The 19380-nt window shown below is 34.6% G+C and overlaps 1 protein-coding gene across 1 annotated transcript in view; it reads right to left on the bottom strand.

The window, feature by feature from the left end:
- Positions 1-19380, bottom strand: part of SEMA3E (semaphorin 3E) — a 277468-nt gene that overhangs the window by 28951 nt on the left and 229137 nt on the right. The window contains exons 8-14 of the mRNA XM_040260711.1: positions 18950-19064; positions 18357-18426; positions 14999-15143; positions 12716-12938; positions 8715-8806; positions 4391-4432; positions 2555-2721 (exon numbers count right to left, since the gene is read on the bottom strand). Of these exons, the coding sequence (XP_040116645.1) occupies positions 2555-2721; positions 4391-4432; positions 8715-8806; positions 12716-12938; positions 14999-15143; positions 18357-18426; positions 18950-19064 (854 nt within the window). The remainder of the gene's footprint in view (positions 1-2554; positions 2722-4390; positions 4433-8714; positions 8807-12715; positions 12939-14998; positions 15144-18356; positions 18427-18949; positions 19065-19380) is intronic.

Genomic DNA, 19380 nt, shown 5'->3' with positions numbered 1-19380 from the left:
GATCAGGAATATTAGAAAGGCTAAGCTCTCAAAGTCACGTATTTTTCTTATATCTCTTACCTCTTGGAAACTTTTCAAGAGAATGCTGGAAACAAGAAAAAATACAAGAGCAAGGGGGAAGAAAAAGCCCTAGCTCTATAAATTACAGTGTACTTTGGAAGACCATTTTAAACAAGTGGTTTGGAGTGTGAATTGATGCTTTTCCTCTGTTGACTCATTTTCACTTTGTGAACAGAAGGGTACTTATTTTAATGACCACTTTTCAATTTCTACTGCTAGTCAGGTCTGAAGCAAAAATGATCTGCTATAAAAGCAAACTTTATGTGCTGGAACTTATCCAAAACATTCTCCTCCAGGGGTGGGTGATGGTTTCAAAGAATCTGACACTCCTGAAAGATCTGCATTTCATGTCACTGAACTGAACTAATTCATTCATGAGCATGGCTCCTGATTCCACCATCTCACTACTTCCTGTCTATGATTTTGCCCATTCATTTAACTTCCCTAAAGAACTCTTTTGTCCACCCTATAAAACACCATAAAACAAACCTATGAATATATACTTTTACAAGCGGCACCATTTACCAGGAAATACTTAGCTACAGAAACTTCTTAGCTAAATTCATCAAAAATGCTGCATGCCTAATAAAAAGCTTGTTATTCATTAAGTATTTGATGCAAGGCTTATAAATATTTTTGTTGCTGCTCAAAGCATTAGGATAATTAATGTTATTATTTTGGGTATAATTACCTTTCTGCCCTTAGATTCTACTACATCAAGTCTAACCTACAGAAATACATGGTTTTCTCAGAGCATTTTTCTGTGCCTCTGTAGAAACAATTAATTCTTTTCAACTGGAATCTCCTTATATCCTTGCCTTCAAGATTGAACTCAAATGTTGAGTTATTCTGAGAATCAAATAATGTGTTATGTGTACTGCACTTAGTCTGGGGCCTTATACACAGTAAGTGCTCAGTGGTGAGCTATCACTCTTATTCACAATTCTAGTCTTCACTTCTGGTTCCATTTTCCTACGGACAGGGGACTGGGATTGTGTCCTCCTGCCCCTCAAACATAGTATGAACATAGACTGAATGAGTGAATAAAGCATAAAATAATATTTTCAATTAGTAACACAGCTGTATTCTTCAAGAATTGATTTTCAATATCAATAAACATGGATAGAAAATCAACTGACTCACTCAATTCTTCAATACAGTTGATACATTATTTAGCTCATAAATGGCCTCTCAAAGCATCTTTTTTACTATCTCCTTAATATATCCTTTATTTGCTCACTGATGTTAATTTAGGTAAGGTCAAGTTAATAAAGTTTGAATTAGTGACTGATTTTTTAAAATGAGATTCTACTATTTATGTGAATCTATAAAAAGAACAATTAGATTAAATTAGATTAAATTAGATTTTGAAAAAAGGTATAAAGGTAGCCCAAAGTAAAATATCAATAGTAAATGAAATTGATAAAAGTTGCTTTCAGCAGGGAAACTGTATATGGTTTTATATCTTTGCTTTATATTATCTTTAGCCACTTTATCAAGAGAAGAAGATAAGTGCTTATTCTATAATAAAAATATTTTCCTTTATTTTTTCCCCAAAGAATGCATGATTTCTTATCACTTGAGTTAAGAAAGATTCTTATTCTCCAAGATACTTTCTGTACCATAAGATCTGTTCAAAGAATTCTAGGATTTACCTTCTCTAACTAGTGGCAATGACCCCACTGAATTCTAGATATTAGAGTTTGGAGGTCTTTAAGTACCTTTCATTTGTGTTGAATTAAATCGCACATTTCATTAATTACACAGGTCATGTATTTGCCTAGGAGTTAAAATATTCACTTTCAAAATGAAATAAATGAAAACCAGCTGGTCAGAAGAACATGCGGCAAATGCAGGATGTATTTTAGAATTTATTTATTTTCCTTTTAAGCCTTTGAAATCCTCATGTGTGGGTTTACTTGCTATTTCCACATTTTAAGTTTATCTAAATTGGTTTCATGTCTCGCAGCAAAAGTTTCAGGAGGGAAAAGAGTTGATTCAAACATGGAAGAAAAATAAAACCCCAGAAAGCAAGTTCAGCCTGTATCTACACAATAGTCAATGGAAGTTATTTTTCAGAAAAAGTGAAGTTTTCAAAGTTTATATTATTAAGACTATGATGATTAGGAGTTTGTGATTAACATATACATACCACTATATATAAAATAATCAACAAAGACCTACTCTATAACACAGGGAATTCTACTCAATACTCTGTAATAACCTCTATGGGAAAAGAATCTGAAAAAGAAGGGATATATCTATGAAGACCTGAATCAAGTTGCTGTACACCTAAAAGAAACACAACACTGTTAAATCACCTATACTCCAATATAAAAACAAAAAACCAAGTTACCTTAGAATAAATGGAAAACCACTTGAAAAAAAAAAGCAGGTTATTTTCATGGAATGGGTACAGAAAGAAAGTGACAAAAAAAAACAGTATTAGTTTTTTTCTAAATAAGGGAAAGGTTCCATGGAAGAACAGCCTCACCGTTTCGCATGTGTGCCTGTTGGGTAATACCGAGAGCAGGAGATGCCATCCCAGGCGCAGTAAGGGTCTCGAGCCAGGCAGCAGTCTGCACAAGCACTTCCATACATGTCACACTGGTGGAATCGGACTTGGGCCACAGCAGAAGCAGATCCAACATAGAGCTGTTGCTATAGACATCAAGGAAGAGAGAGGCCACTAGCAGAAATGGACAGAATTCTCACTGAGTTCTTACACTTACATTTTCACATTCCTATGCAATCATTTCTGTGAATATTCATTTAAATAACTACAGTTACTCAGGAGTGATGATGGAACACTAACACTTTGGTTTTCTCCAAGATCTGAAATACTTTTACAGACTTGTATGCCGGAAGGACAAAAGTGCTAGAGTGAGGCTGACAAAAATCTTAAGTTGACTATACTTTCATTCGTTATCAAAGTAGAAAGACTGTTTTGTCATCTAACATTGTAGATCTTTTTAAAAAGTCTACAGGATTGTCCAAAAGGGGAGTGAAAAGGTATTTTTTGCATTTTTAATGGATACAATTGACATATAACATTATATTAGTCTTAGCTGTACAACATAATTATTTGATACTTGTATATATTGTGAAATGGTCACCATCATTCTAGTTAATCTCCCTCATCTCACACTACACATCTATAAATATTTTTTGTGATGAAAACTTCCAAGATCTACTCTCTTAGCAGCTTTCAAATATATAAAACAGTATTGTTAACTATAATCATCATGCTGTACATTACATCACCAGGACTTACCTATTTTATAACTAAAAGCTTATACATTTTAATAACCTACACTCATTTCACCTAGCCCCTGCCTCTGACAACCACAGATCTGTTCTCTGTATCTATGAGCCTGTTTTGTTGTTGTTTTTGAATAGTTTACATATAAATGACATTATATGGTATTTGTCTTTCTTGGACATATTTCACTTGGCACAATGCCTGCAAATTCCTTTCATGTTACTGCAAATGGCAGAATTTCCTTCTTCTTTATGGCTAACACTCCATTGTGTGTGTGTGTGTGTACATGTGTATGTGTACAATTCATTTATCCAGTCGTTCATAGATGGATGCTTAGTTCATCTCCATGTCTTGGCTATTATAAATAAACCTTAAATGAACATGGGGGTGTATGTATCTTTCTGAATTAGTGTTTTTGTTTCCTTTGGATAGATACCTAGAAGTAGAACTGCTAGATCATATGGCAGTTCTATTTTTAATTTTTTGAGTAACCTTATACTGTTTTTCACAGTGGCTGCACCAATTTACATTCCCACCAACAGTGCATATTGACATATAACATTTAGAAAAGTGACACAGATATATACATAGAATGATGTGGGATAAACTGTAAGATATGTTAGTAAGTAAAAAGTATAAGTAGCAGAACAATAACCTCATATGTCCCTATCTGCCTTAACATAAAAGTTACTTATAAATAAATGAGGCAATATATGTAAGAGCTATTCTCAAAGTTATACCAGAAACTTGTTCCAGTAAAGTGGAAAGGAGGTTTATTTTTCATTGTACACTCCCTTGTATTATCATTATATGATTTTTTGCAAAAATATTAGCAAAAAAAAAACTATGGAATAATGTTCTATTATGGTTGTACAGGTAAATCTATTCTTGTCTATTTTTCTAGAAACAGAATATGAAGAAATCTATTACCTACCTGTAAATCACTATGTATTTCTGTCAGAATAAAGCTGTAACTTGTTAACATATAAGAACACCTACCTAAGATTTCTATCTTTTGACTTTATCTGATACATAGAATGCACACACAGAGACACGTATACAACTTACTCTCTTTGATGAAATCTCCATAGAAATAATAGGAACTGGATGCTGAAAAATTTAAAAAAAAACTTTCATATTTAGGAATAAAAATATAGAAACATACCTTAGTATGGTTATAAATTAAATGAAATAATATTAGGTATGTGAGTGGTTCTCTGTCAAGCAGTATATAGCTTTCATTTTAGTAAATCAAAAGGAAAATACAATTAAATAAGATATAATTTCTTTCAAAAAATATTTTCTAATAGTGTAGGACAAAATATAAATGAGAAAAGTAGTGAATAATCTAATTATCTTTCAGTTTGTCTCTGCATTAAAATTTTTGTATTTGCATTTGAGTATTACTCATGTTTTGGAAATCAATTATCTTTAAATAATAAAGTCAGAGTGCTATTTCTTATAAAGAAAGTTGAACCATTAGAAGGAAAACAGTTATATCTTTGAATAGGTCTTATTACCAATAAACCATGTGATCTTTAATTGTTTTAACTCAGGCCTAAAAGTGAAGAGGAACTAAAAAGCCTCTTGATAAAAGTGAAAGAGGAGAGTGAAAAAGTTGGCTTAAAGCTCAACATTCAGAAAACGAAGATCATGGCATCTGGTCCCATCACTTCATGGGAAATAGATGGGGAAACAGTGGAAACAGTGTCAGACTTTATTTTGGGGGGCTTGAAAATCACTGCAGATGGTGACTGCAGCCATGAAATTAAAAGACGCTTACTGCTTGGAAGAAAAGTTATGACCAACCTAGACAGTATATTCAAAAGCAGAGACATTACTTTGCCGACTAAGGTCCATCTAGTCAAAGCTATGGTTTTTCTAGTAGTCATGCCGAAGAATTGATGCTTTTGAACTGTAGTGTTGGAGAAGACTCTTGAGGGTCGCTTGGACTGCAAGGAGATCCAACCAGTCCATTCTGAAGGAGATCAACCCTGGGATTTCTTTGGAAGGAATGATGCTAAAGATGGAACTCCAGTACTTTGGCCACCTCATACGAAGAGTTGACTCATCAGAAAAGACTGATGCTGGGAGGGATTGGGGGCAGGAGGAGAAGGGGACGACAGAGGATGAGATGGCTGGATGGCATCACGGACTCGATGGACATGAGTCTGAGTGAACTCCGGGAGATGGTGATGGACAGGGAGGCCTGGCGTGCTGCGATTCATGGGGTCGCAGAGTCAGACATGACTGAGCGACTGAATTGAACTGAAACAAAATACTATGGTCTTTCATAGGTTTTTGAACGTTGAGTTTTAAGCCAACTTTTTTACTCTTCTCTTTCACCCTTATCAAGAGGCTTTTTAGTTCCTCCTCTCTTTCTGCCATTAAGATGCTTGCTCCTTGGATGATAAAGCTATGACAAACTTAGACAGCATATTAAAAAGCAGAAAGGTTACTTTGCCAACAAAGGTCCATATAGTCAAAGCTATAACCATAGCTTTTTCTCACAGATGTGAGAGTTCTACCATAAAGAAAGCTAAGTGCCAAAGAATTGATGGTTTCAAATTATGGTGCTAGAGGACTCTTGAGAGTCCCTTGGACTGCAAGGAGATCAAACCAATCAATCCTAAAAGAAATCAACACTGAATATTCATTGGAAGTGATGCTGAAGCTGAAGGCCCAATACTTGGGCCACCTGATGCAAAGAGCTGACTCACTGGAAAAGACTCTGATGCTGGGAAAGATAGAGGGCAAGAGGAGAAGGGGCAACAGAGGATGAGATGGTTGGATGGCATCACTGACTCAATGGACATGAGTCTGAGCAAACTCTGGGAGATAGTGAAGGACAGGGAAGCCGGCTGTGCTGCAGTCCATGGGGTGGCAAAGAGTTGGACATGACTTAGCGACTGTACAAGAACAAAACAAAATATTTTTCTGTCAATCTCCATTAATCCAGAATGCTCTGAAAAATGTGCAGTATCATCCTCACTGTCTTGGAACTGCACCAGAGGAAGGACAATCTACAAGATAGTTTTGAGCACTTCTGTGCAATTCTAGGGGTGGTGATTAAGACAAGAATATTTCTAAGGACATCACAAACTCAGCCATTTCTGTGACTGGAGAAGTCATAGGCATGCGGGATACACTCCTGGAAAATTAATGGATAATTAATGGATAATTACCCTTCAAATAGTTATTTTTTGAAAGAGAAAAATTTGATCATCTTTGTTAAAATTTTAAATATTTAGAACTACAGAACGCTTTATTCATATGTGATTTTTTAGTCACTAAGTCATGCCGACTCTTTGCGACCCCATAGACTGTAGTCCATCAGGCTCCTCTGTCCATGGGATTTCTCAGGCAAGAATATTGGAGTGGGTTGTCATTTCCTTCTCTAGGGAATCTTCTCAACCCAGGGATTGAAGTCACATCTCCTGCACTGGCAGGCAGATTCTCTACTGCTGAGTCACAGGGGAAGCATATGAATGCATTTATTCATCCAAAAACCAATGTTTCTTAAGGATTTATGTGAACAAGACATTGTTATGATGAACGCCCTTAATATGAGATCTGTGATTCCTAACGTGAAATGAAATCTTATAGAGGATCAATATGCAAAATAACAAAAATATTGCTGCTCCGGGGATTCTCCAGTGGCTCAGCAGTAAAAGAATCCAACTGCAAGACAGGAGATGCCAAGACATGGGGTCGATTCCTGGGTCAGGAAGATAACCTGAAGAAGGAAATGGCAATCCACTCCAGTTCGCTTGCCCAGAAACTCCCATGGACAGAGAAGCCTGGAGGGCTACAGTCCATGGGGTCACACAAGAGTCAGACACAGCTGAGCGACTAAACAACAGCTGCTCTGGTTGAGATAAGAACGTGGTTAACTCTGTGTGAAGCTATCAGGAATCTAATCTGAATAGCTAAGGTGAAATAAACTGTTTTCATCAAAAATATTTTCGTACACATTCATTACATACATATACAATCTTCATTACTGCACATTGTGATCTTGCACATTTGCTTACTTGCTAAAATTTATTTGCAACCCCAATATCAGTACTTTGTGCTCACAATGGCAAAAAAAAAAAAAAAAAATCTGAGCTGCCCAAAAAGTACATTCCCAGCTGAGGTTGATCAAGGTATACCCTGCTTTCTTGTTTCAACTCTAATACTGTGAACAAGTATCTTCATGTTCCATTTGGTACCATATTTTTATTTTTGTCATTTTTGTTAATGATTTGCTTTTTAAAAGGCCCCTAAGCATAGTGTTGAAGTGTTGTGTTCCTAAGTTCCAAAAGGCTGAAATGTGCCTTATGAAATAAGTATGTGTTTTAAATAAGCCTTGTTCAGGCAGGAATTATTAGTGCTATTTAGCCATAAGTTCAATTTTAATTAATCAATAGGATAGCCCTGGTGGCTCAGTGGTAAAGAATCTACCTGCGGTGTGGAGATATGGGTTGATCTCTGGGTCAGAAAGATCCTCTGGACATGTCAACCTATTCCAGTATTCTTGCTGGGGAAATTTCATAGACAGAGGAGTCAAGCAGGCTACAGTCCATGGGTTGGCAAAAGAGTTGGACACAACTGAGCGACTAAACCACAACAACATATACTAAATAAGGTGTTTTTAAAAAGAAACACAAATAAAACAGTCTACATATCAATCAGTTGACAAAAATGCTGTGACTAGACATTCTCAGGAACCTAATGTATTTCCGCTTTGTTTTTCAGTTGTTCAGTCATGTTGGATTCTTTGTGACCCTATGGACTGCACTGTGCATTTCCCCTAGGAGCAATGATTACTAATTAATTCAGTGTTCAACGACCATAACTGCTACAGATGTCAAGACTTACTGTGTGTATATGGGTGTGTATGTGTGTGTATAAAAAAGAGAGACAATATATACAACTGTTTTATCATGCTTAATATTTCCATTATCATTTTGCATTTTTCTTTTAGCAAATTCTCTGTGTAAACTGCATTCAATAAAAAGGAAATCTACTTATCCCATGACAATGCCCACAATATGAAACCTGCTGCTATTTTTTTTAGTTGCTTTTATTGATAGTACATTTGCTTAAGATGATGATTGTAATAATGATTCTAGAATTCATTGGTGGGATAAGTGTCATTTATGTCCCAGTTCATATAATGAAATTATTTTCATGATGGTAAATACTGGCCTCTTTATCTGAATAGTGAATAGTCTTTGATAATCAAATAGATGTACCAGAATTATAAATCATTCTTTACTTCAGAGTACTCTTAATTTACAACATACTGATTAGGAAAAAAAAAACTGACGTAATGTTTTCCTATTTATAATTCACTTGCAACTGTCTGCAGTACATAAACATTGGCTATATGTTTCACTAAAAATACCTTGAATATCTGAAGTTCTTCTAGAATTACTTCTTCCATTGATTCTGTTTCTTGGTTGTAAATTGTGATTACTTTCAGCACAATTCCATTATCTATAAGAAAACAAAAGAAGAGATAATTCAGAAGCTTTGTAACAATCTGGTTTTCAAACAATTAAAAACCATGGAAAGATTATAAATTTAAATTAGATTTGAAATCTAGATGTATAAAATATTTAATCATTGCCAGTTAAAACAATATGGCTATTTATATATTCATATTTTAAATTAGCAAAAACGTTAATTTTGTATACCTGGTCAAAGAATAAGACCAAATAATATATAATTATTTTCCAACAATTTGATTCAAAAACCCAATTAAAGGTTCAGAAATCAAGATGTCTTTTGGAATTAATGAAATAGAGGACAGATAGAAAATTATTCTAGCTTTTTCTGTGATGTATGATGAAAGAATATTTTTTACCTAAAGCTATCTCCTGGTAAGAAACTATACCTTTAATCTTAGGGAACCTTCCAAGCAACACACAATGGAAATCTTGACATATTGATATATAAATAGAATATATTGATATCTACAGATATACATTTTTCCTTCCAATTTTAATGAGATATAATTGACATAAACACTGTATGATTTTAAGGAATACAGCACAATTATTTGACCTACATACATCATGGGCTTCTCTTGTGGCTCAGCTGGTAAAGAATCCACCTGCAGTGTGAGAGACCTGGGTTCAGTCTTTGGGTTGGGAAGATCCCCTGGAGAAGGGAAAGGCTACCCACTCCAGTATTCTGGCCTAGAGAATTCCATGGACTATATAGTCCATGGGGTCACAAAGAGTCAGACACAACTGAGCGCATACATCATGAAATAATACCACAATAAGTTTAGTGAACATCCATCATATAAAATAGTTTTTTTTTCCCTTGTGATGAGAACTCTTAGGGTTTACTCTCTTAAAAAGCTTCATTATAACATATAGCAGTATTAACTATATTAGTCATGGTGTATATTATATCCTTAGTACATATTTTTCTCATAATTAGAAAGATGTATCTTTGACAGCCTTCATATAGTTCTCCCACCGCTCACCTCCAGTAACCACAAATCTTGTTATATACACTTTCAATAAAAATTTCAACTATACACTATAGAGAGAATAGTGTAATGAGTCCTCCTGTACTAATAATGCAGTCCATGGGGTCGCTGGGAGTTGGACACGACTGAGCGACTTCACTTTTACTTTTCACTTTCATGTGTTGGAGAAAGAAATGGCAACCCACTCCAGTGTTCTTGCCTGGAGAACCCCAGGGACGGGGGAGCCTGGTGGGCTGCTGTCTATCGGGTTGCACAGAGTCGGACACGACTGAAGTGACTTAGCAGCAGCAGCAGCATACCTACATTTTAAAATCCTACCTTATTTTTATTATTCCTGATATTCTGAACTTGTTCTTTCCAGTGAAAATTTAATAAAACATGAATTTGACTGTGAGAACAATTTAGTATAGTGCTAGAAATAACTAGGGAGAAAAAAGCATTTTGGAAGTTCTGATCCTGGAGTTTCTACAGTACTTAGGCAATTTTTGAGCCAGAAAGAAAAACACCAATACAGTATACTAACACATATATATGGAATTTAGGAAGATGGCAATGATGACCCTGTATGCAGGACAGCAAAAAAGACACAGATGTGTATAGCGGACTTTTGGACTCAGAGGGAGAGAGAGAGGGTGTGATGATTTGGGAGAATGGCATTGAAACATGTATAATATCATGTAAGAATCGAAATGCCAGTCTATGTCTGATGCAGGATATGACACGCTTGGGGCTGATGCGCGGGGATGACCCAGAGAGATGTTGTGGGGAGGGGGGTGGGAGGGGGGTTCATGTTTGGGAACACATGTACACCTGTGGTGGATTCATGTCAATCTATGCCAAAACCAATACAGAATTGTAAAGTAAAAATTAAAAATAAATAAATAAATAAATAAAAAAGAAAAAAGAAAAATTATGAAATCGTGTATTTGGCTTAATATAATGTAATTAAAATAAAACTAATAAAAATTACCAAAAGGAACAAAATTATCATACCAAGCATACATTATAAATATCCCACAATTATCATATCAAGTAAAAAGGCAAAGAGGAACTCAAATTATCAGTTTGCAACTAGTGATTTTTCAATAAGGACTACTATACATAGTACTAAAGCATGTATCTGGTAAATTTGAGGAAAAATAACTATTTTGTGGTATTAGTCAAAGTTGTACTCATCACACATTCATCAAATATGTTCTTTAGTGCTGAAAAGTTGTGGTTCAATAGAATGATATCTTTAAGCTCAACATAGGTTACATGAGAGCCTAAGTATATACCTTATATATTTCTGGAATTCTCTCAAATAGCTTTGGTCAATCTAACAAAAAATATTTCTGAAAACATTCTTGGATTTATATACATGACTTCTACTTTCCAAGGCGGTTAAAAATAACATGCTTTTTTCTGTGATTAATTTTAACAAATATTACTCTTGCTTATGGAATTCTTTTTTTTTAAATTTTGTTGGATACCACTATAAGTGAATTCATGGCCACGTAATTTTAACTTTGTTAAAGAAATGTGATGCTTTGTTAATCTTGAACCCACAGTGCAGAACATATTGCCTAGTCATTTCAGTCATGTCTGACTCTTTGTGACGACATGGACAGTAGCCCGCCAGGCTCCTCTGTGCATGGGATTCTCCAGGCAAGAACATTGGAGTGGCTTGCCATTTCCTTCTCCAGCAGAACATATTACTAACCTCTTAAATGAATAAAATATAGAGACATGCAAGAGACATCAATTTTTGAAAATCAGACAATTACCTCCTTACTTGTACCTTTGCTTTTTCAAAAAACATGAGTGGGAAAGTTCAAGCACCAATATTAATACTATATACTAATTCCTGATCTGGGCATATGTAACGTCTCTTTAGAATATGTCAATGATTAAAGTTATATATAGTAGAATGCTTACTCTTCTAAATAGGATCTGCTATAGTAATTACTATGATGCATATAAAAAAAAGAAATGATCATTTTAATGATTCTTTAAATGACTATATAATTTCAAAGTACTTGACAGAATTTGATACATATTACCCTGCATGCTAAATGATTCCAAGTTCTCCTCCGTGAGCTAGATCTAATGAATGACACTAGTTGAAATTACAGATCTATTTTACATTTTGACTTTTAGCATATTTATTATACTTTATTTTAATAATGCAGGATATTATAGCTTTAATCTAAAATTTTATCTCCATTATGTATAACACTGGGGTTCCCTCGTGGCTCAGCTGGTAAAGAATCTGCCTGCAATGCAGGAGACCTGGGTTCGATCCTTGGGTTGGGAGAAACCCCTGGAGAAGGGAAAGGCTCCCCACTCCAGTATTCTGGCCTGGAGAACCCCATGGACTGTGTGGTCCATGGGTCGCAGAGTCAGACATGACTGAGTGACTTTCACTTTCTTTCACTTTAATGTATAACATTTAGCTTGTTTAATTTCACATGGTTGATTTCTGATGGGGCCGGATAAGCACAGTTGAGACTATAGATTTAGGTGAAATTACCTAAACTTTACCTAAAGACTGAAAAATCTTGAGCCCTTACTGAGAAGCTGAAGGAAGCAGTGGCCCTGAGGGACTAACGGAAGAGAACCATTCTTGCTATGGCACCCTGTTTCTGCTCTGAATTCTTTTCTGGAACCAACATTGTTTATCAACCTCAATTATTCATTCTTTAATGTACTCATTTTGTTCAAATGTATTAAATATTGACCATGTATCAGGAATTACAAGCTTTAACTGCCCCAAATTCTTCTCTTCCATTGCAGTGGACAGGCAGTATGTAAGAAAGCCAAATGGGTCAACAGAGGTTTTGTTGACAGGCAGGGATTTTTAATGTAATGTTATTGATTTTAAGGTTCAGTTTAAATGTCTGAGTACTTTCGAATTCCATTACCTGTCCCAATGAACAAGACATCATATTGGCCATCCTCAGCTTCTACTCGATCCACTGCTATTTGTTTCAGGTTATACTTCCCATCTGTTTTCACTAGTATTGGTTTTTTATGGGCAGGTTTTACGGGCTGGTACATAAGTGGATGACTTCTAACAAATCGGATGGCATCATCGGGATAGTCTTTGGTAGTTTCATACCTGCCTCCATTCACTTTGCTGGCACACTGAAATACAAATGGATGAGAGAATATGTTTCCCATGAAATCTAAAGAGCAAATTTATAATCAATTATAAGGAGAATTATAAAAACTGAGTATGTTCAATTAATCAACTATGTATTTAGCAATATTTAGTAACCATATGTTCTTTATTACAGAAATAAAATCTGAATTAAAATTGCATAGTGAGGCTGAATTATTTAAAAAAAAAAGTGGCACTAGAAATAGCCATGAAATCCTGAAAAATAATTAAGTATATATAGTTTGGAGATAGTACAAATATAATATAAAAATTTTAAATATTTTTCTGCTTCTAAAATTTGTTTTTCATATTGCAAATTAAATTTTAAAGTAAACAACGTATTGTTCATAGCAAAACAAAGTGACTTGTTATTGTGCTAAATCTTCCCCGTAAATTGAGAATTACAACCACACAACAGCTTTCCCACTACTGACACTGATTGGTGACAGTTTCAATTGTCTCACTGATTATAGAATTTTAGTGCTATAACAGAAACCTCTTCAAATTCCATCATTGTTAATTAAGGGAGAAAAAAAAGCCTTCTCTGTTCTAATGTAATTTGTATGGATGTATATTATTTTTGTATGAATCAGACACAATAACTTGAAAAAAAACAGAAATAGCTGCTATAACATGTCTCAATTTTTAAAATCACTGACTCTAAAAATAAATGTTCAGCGGTACCTAAGCTACTTCTTGGAATACCTGTAACTATGTTGATTCATGCTTGTTATTTAGTGCTCCCTCATTTCACATATTTTCTTCTAGAACCAGCAGCAATTGTAACGGTGACCTTGATAAAAATTTTCCACTTTGGAGTATAAACACAGTAGTTTATTAATTAATCTGCAAAGAGGGCATTTTTAACGGTTTGTTTTAAAATTTGGGGCCATATTTCTTAATTTGGCATGAATATTTCACGTGAGTGTACTTTCATGATATATAATTGGAAACATTCTAGACCAGCCTGGAAGCAGTTCAATAACCAGTCACTTCCTCTAAATCTCCTTTAATACCATGTGGTTTCAAGAAGCATTTCCAGCAAAGCCACAGGAGTGTGTTTTCTCCATTTAAATTGTAATTTCAATCAATAGAGTGAAATAAAATATACTTTATGTCTTATTGGAAGTAATAATTTTAACCTAGTGAGAGAGAGTGATTGAAATGGTAAAGCCTTACACTTGTTAACTGAGGTAAGGTTTGTTTCCACTTTGAATTGTGGCTCTGCAAAAATGATTTCTACTGACTTGCAAGTACTTGTAGAATCAGCATAGTGATGGGTTTTCACTAGATGCTCCTGGTGTAGACTGACTTGCATGACCAGTTTGTTCTCCATGAACAGCAGATACAATGATGCTACCTTTTCCCAACCTAATTGTGTACAGTACACATAATACAAAATCCTCCTCATCATTATTATCATCATGTGTGCAATTAAAAGCACAGTTTGAATGGCTAGTTAGGGAGAATCTTGGTAGCACCAGTTAAGAGGCAAATGGTGGAACTTCCTCTAGGCAAATGGGTTGCTTAGTATTCTGAAGAGCCAGAGAAAAAGCTTCCTCTCAATATGCTTAAGTGAGAAGCTGGGATAAAGTCTGGTCTAGGGAACTGAGAGCAGACTCAATTATCAGAATATATAATAACAATATGGTAACAATCTCTTGCTTGAAATCACTTGTGGCGCTAATTCTTCTAAAGAGCCTGAGAGGAATATGCTGCTCATTTTATTGATGTTTCTGTATTCACCAGTACCTCTAAAAATAAAAATGTAGAGTCACATAGATAGCCAAATATCAACAATAATATATATTTTATAATGCTAAGATGTACCCATTTTAGATTACATTCTTATCATTAAATAACAAGCCTACATCCAGATATAAGAAGTAATATTTTTTTACCATGCAAGTAGCCGAGCAGATTTTTAGTTGTGGAATTTCTTAATTGTTTCATGCAAATTTAACAAAACATATGAACAATGAACAGAATATTACCAAAAAAGCTTTTCAAAAATAAAAATACTTTGTTAAATGCCTAAACTTACAGATCCAGGTCTTGGATAAGGTACTTTTCCTTCATAGAGTGACCAGTGGTATTCAGGTCCTTCCTTATGTGCATATGGTCCATTAAAGGCTGCCCGGATGCTAGACATGTGATAAACACATATAGCATGGCCTCTAAATATATTACTGGGGAAAAAAGAGATAATTACTATTCTGGAATAGACTAGGAGGTCATCTAGTCAAATCCTACAGACAACCTAGATAAGGAGGAAGTCTTTGGGTGAAAGAGTTGCAATCTCTTAGGTATAAGACATCTAGAGATATTATCTACTACAATATTCCAACTATTCAAATTCCAAACTTACTGTTTTTTGCCTATTTATTAGAGCAAATTAAAAATGACATTGTTAGAATCACAAAAGCAGTCATGTCATTTCATTTTTTTCCAGTTGAATCTTAAAATTTTAATTGAACTATAATTGATTTACAATGCTGTGTTAGTTTCAGGTAAACTATAAACACACACACACACATATGTAAATATATCCTGTTGTGTTTTACATGTCTTATTAAGGAAGATTTCATTATTTTTAAAGATTCATTTCCAAGTTGAGGAAGGTTTTATCTCCTTGCATCTCTTTCAGGTATACTGTGTTTTGCTTCTTGCCATGATGTTAATACTGTTGTAAATTTTATTCAAATTGTTATTTTTCTTAGTGTATATGATTTGAAGAATAATTTAAAGTCTAAAGAGAATTAGGGGCTTTGTTCCATTCTTGAGCTTGGCCATCACACAAACATCGATTGGCTTACTGTACATTACTCCCTCCAGGTCACTGAAACAGTGCTACAGTGGCAAGATGACTGGGCTGCACCAGATTAATTTTGAGAAAAAGACTTAAATTATGCAAAACTTAGATTCCTTACCTGAAGAACTAGAAGGAGTTGACATTATTTTCTTGATAAAAATTTCTACTTATCTTGGATAAAGACAGCATTTGAGCTTTCTTTATAAAATAAAGCTACATCAACTTTTATTGTGAGTATTTAAAATAAGATTCTATGAAAGAACATTTTAAAATTATTTGTATTAAAGATTAGGTCACATTTCTTAATTTGGCATAATCTGAATGAAGTCTAACACTTCCCTAGCCTCCTGATTAGAAGAATTAAAATCATTAGATTGTGAAAGTGCTCTGCAAAATGGAAAGTTTTTTAAAAGTATAACATTTCCTACATTATGATACACCTGTAGAACAGCAGTTATGTTACTGTCTAAGGACATCAGTTCACACATTTTATAACACACATTGAAGCAATTGGAAATGCCTGCAACAGTGAGAAAACCAGAGATAGTCTTTCAACTAACGTGGCAGTAAACCTTTGATCACTATGCTATGATATCAACCTTTACATCAGGTAACACCTGGGAAGCCTTTCCTCAAAATTATGCATAAATTGAACAGCCAAAATTGAAATTATGGAAGAAAACAATGCTCTGTGTTTGAAATCTCAGACAGATCAATTATGCTATCATTTATGAAAACAGCTTATAAGCTGATCATTCTAACTCACTGAAAAATCTATACTGACTATTCTGTAGCTTACATTTATCATAAAATGCCATGGAATTATCATGCAATATACAAATTCTTCACTAGCATAGAGAGAAGATGACGTGTAAAAAAAATGTTAGGGATTTTCCATGGACTGTGATAACTATCAATCTTCATTAAATACTTCTTCTTGCATCAAGGAATAATTGAGAGCAAAATTGCCTCTATGTTTGTGCTAAAGAAAAGGTCCCCTTAGGACAGCAGGATGCTTATCCAAAGAGTTTTATTACTTTTTTTTCAAAGTGAGAATAAGAGATTACCTGCTAAAAAATGAAACAAAAATTTAACGCAACGCCAAGGTGAGGGAACAGGGGAGATGAGTTGGGAGACTGAGATTGGTATATATACACTATCTATATACAAAATAGAGATGAAAACAGACTTGTTCAGCACAGGAAACTCCACACAGTGCTCTGTGGTGATCTAAATGGGAAAGAAATTTTAAAAAGAGAAGATCTATGTATACATATGACTAATTCACTTTGCTGTACAGTTGTTATTGTTTAGTTGCTAAGTTGTGCCCAACTCTTTTGTGATCCCAGGCTCCACTGCCTATGGGATTTCCCAGACAAGAATACTGGAGTAGGATGCTATTTCCATCTCCAGGGGATCCTCCCAATTCAGGGGTAGAACCCATGTCAGCTGCATTGGCAGGTGGACTTTTTTAAACCACTGAGCCACCTGGGAAACCCTGACTAGACAGTAGAAACTAACAAACTATTGTAAGGCAATTATATGCCAATAAAAATTGATGAAAAAAATTTTATGGAGAGATCCTAAGCAAACAAATTATACATGACAACATAAAAGTTTAAGGCCAATGTAAAGCAAACAAGAAACTGAGTAATATTTTTCTACCATCAAGAGAATTGAAGTATATTCTCTATTTCTCATTTTAACCATCTCATTTCCACTCTGATTTATTTGGAAAGACACTCAGGGAATTATATATATAAACTTTCAACTCAAACTAATTCTAATAACATATTTCTTTCATGTATCAGACATATGAAATGATCTTTGATTCATTTTTCCAGCACTCTTTAATGCATACATAACACAAAAACATAAAAATATCAGAAGATAAGTCCTAAAATTGAGTGGCTTATTTAAATTTAAAACATGGAGGGCAAATCAGAAACGTGTGTTCTCTAAGAATCCACACAGGGGCAGGACAACCAGAGTAGAGGAAGTGAGCCAAGTGCTCTGTGATTAAGGAATCAAGGAGTGTTTCATGAAGATGGTAATTAACAAGTACTGGAAGAGAAAGTAGATAAAGCAAGTCATAGTGATGGGCAAACCAGACCTTGGGATTCTGACAGGTTATTATCTTGTCAAAAGCAGAGTTTGAGGGAACTTAGAGGAAAAACTTCTAATCTTAAGTGGATAGAAAGACTTGAAAGCCTGACCCAGACAACTGTATACAATAACTGAAAGAATAATCCTAGACTTATAGCATGGAACTAGTACCTTAAAACAAGCAAACAAACAAACAAAAAACTGTATAGGAAAAAAAACGTCATTCTGTTGTAGAAGAGCTAAGGATACTGAGCAGAGGAAGATGCTAGTACTTTAAACAAAAAGAAATAAGGATTTGGATTGAGATTGTGGTTTTAAAAAAGTACAACTGCAAATACCAAAGAATGAAGGGAAGTTGGTGACTTATAAAGTATAGAAAGTGAGAATAACAGATTGGTCAGTAGTATTTTCAATTACATCCAGAGTGAAGTGGTGAGGCATCTCTTGTTTCATGATACTTTGACTAAATATATAAATTTTTTACCTGGTAGTGTTGAAGAGTCCAAATATCACTGGGTTCTTATGATCTCTGGTATGCAGCAAGAACACATCCTCTGAAACATTAAAGATCATTGCATTAACTTAATATGTTTAGCCCCCAAGGCGTGTGAAGAAAATACAGTGACATAAAGTAGTTTAGAACCCATTATATATTTTAAAATATATCTTATGTATAATATTATATATATGTTATATATATAATAGGATATACATATGATATGATATGAATGTGATATATATATTATATATAATATGATATAAATTTCCAAATACAGTTAAGCAACCATGACCAAATCACAGCATAGAGAGATGGATGAACTGTTGAGGATGACTTTGAGCTGGGCCTGAAGGAAGGAGCCAGAGGTGCTGACTCTAAACTGAAAGGAGGGGTCTTTTGGCTTTTGCAACTTCTTTGCCCCAACTCGTGGACCCAGCTGAGACGAGAATAAAAACTTGCTCTAAGTTAGAAGTCAATGACTGTGGAAAGCAAGTTTCCTATGCATGTTAAAAAGTGCGGGTTATAGAAAGAAGCATATATATCAAAGAGGAAGATTTAACTCTCCTAATAATATTTACCTAATTCGTCAAAATATGTATCAATCCCATTCATGCCTGGTACTGAGCAAATCAGTCTGGCTTTCAGGAAAGAGCTCCACTTATTCACCAGTATTCTCTGTCCTCCCATATCATTCTGTGAAAAAAAAAAAGCAGGTAAATGGGAACCCAGAGAACTTTTACCAACAATGGATTTTGTCTCATTAAACATGAAGATGGCAAGAGTTACACCTTTTTTACTTAAGTAGAAATTTTGGCATACTCCCCAAATAATATTAGAGAGGCAATTCCTCATAAACCTTTTCTTTTTTTAGGGTTACACATGCTGCCTTGTCAGTATGCTTTCACAGTGGCCCATTAAACACAGTTTCCAGGTATGAAACAATGTTAGTCGAGTAGGTACCCCCAAAGAAATAGTGACTTTTATGATACAGTAACTTTTATTATTATTT

Source organism: Oryx dammah, unplaced genomic scaffold, assembly GCF_014754425.2.
Source record: "Oryx dammah isolate SB20612 unplaced genomic scaffold, SCBI_Odam_1.1 HiC_scaffold_18, whole genome shotgun sequence".
Classification (NCBI taxonomy): Eukaryota; Metazoa; Chordata; class Mammalia; order Artiodactyla; family Bovidae; genus Oryx; species Oryx dammah.
This window is presented reverse-complemented; position numbering and strand designations above follow the sequence as displayed.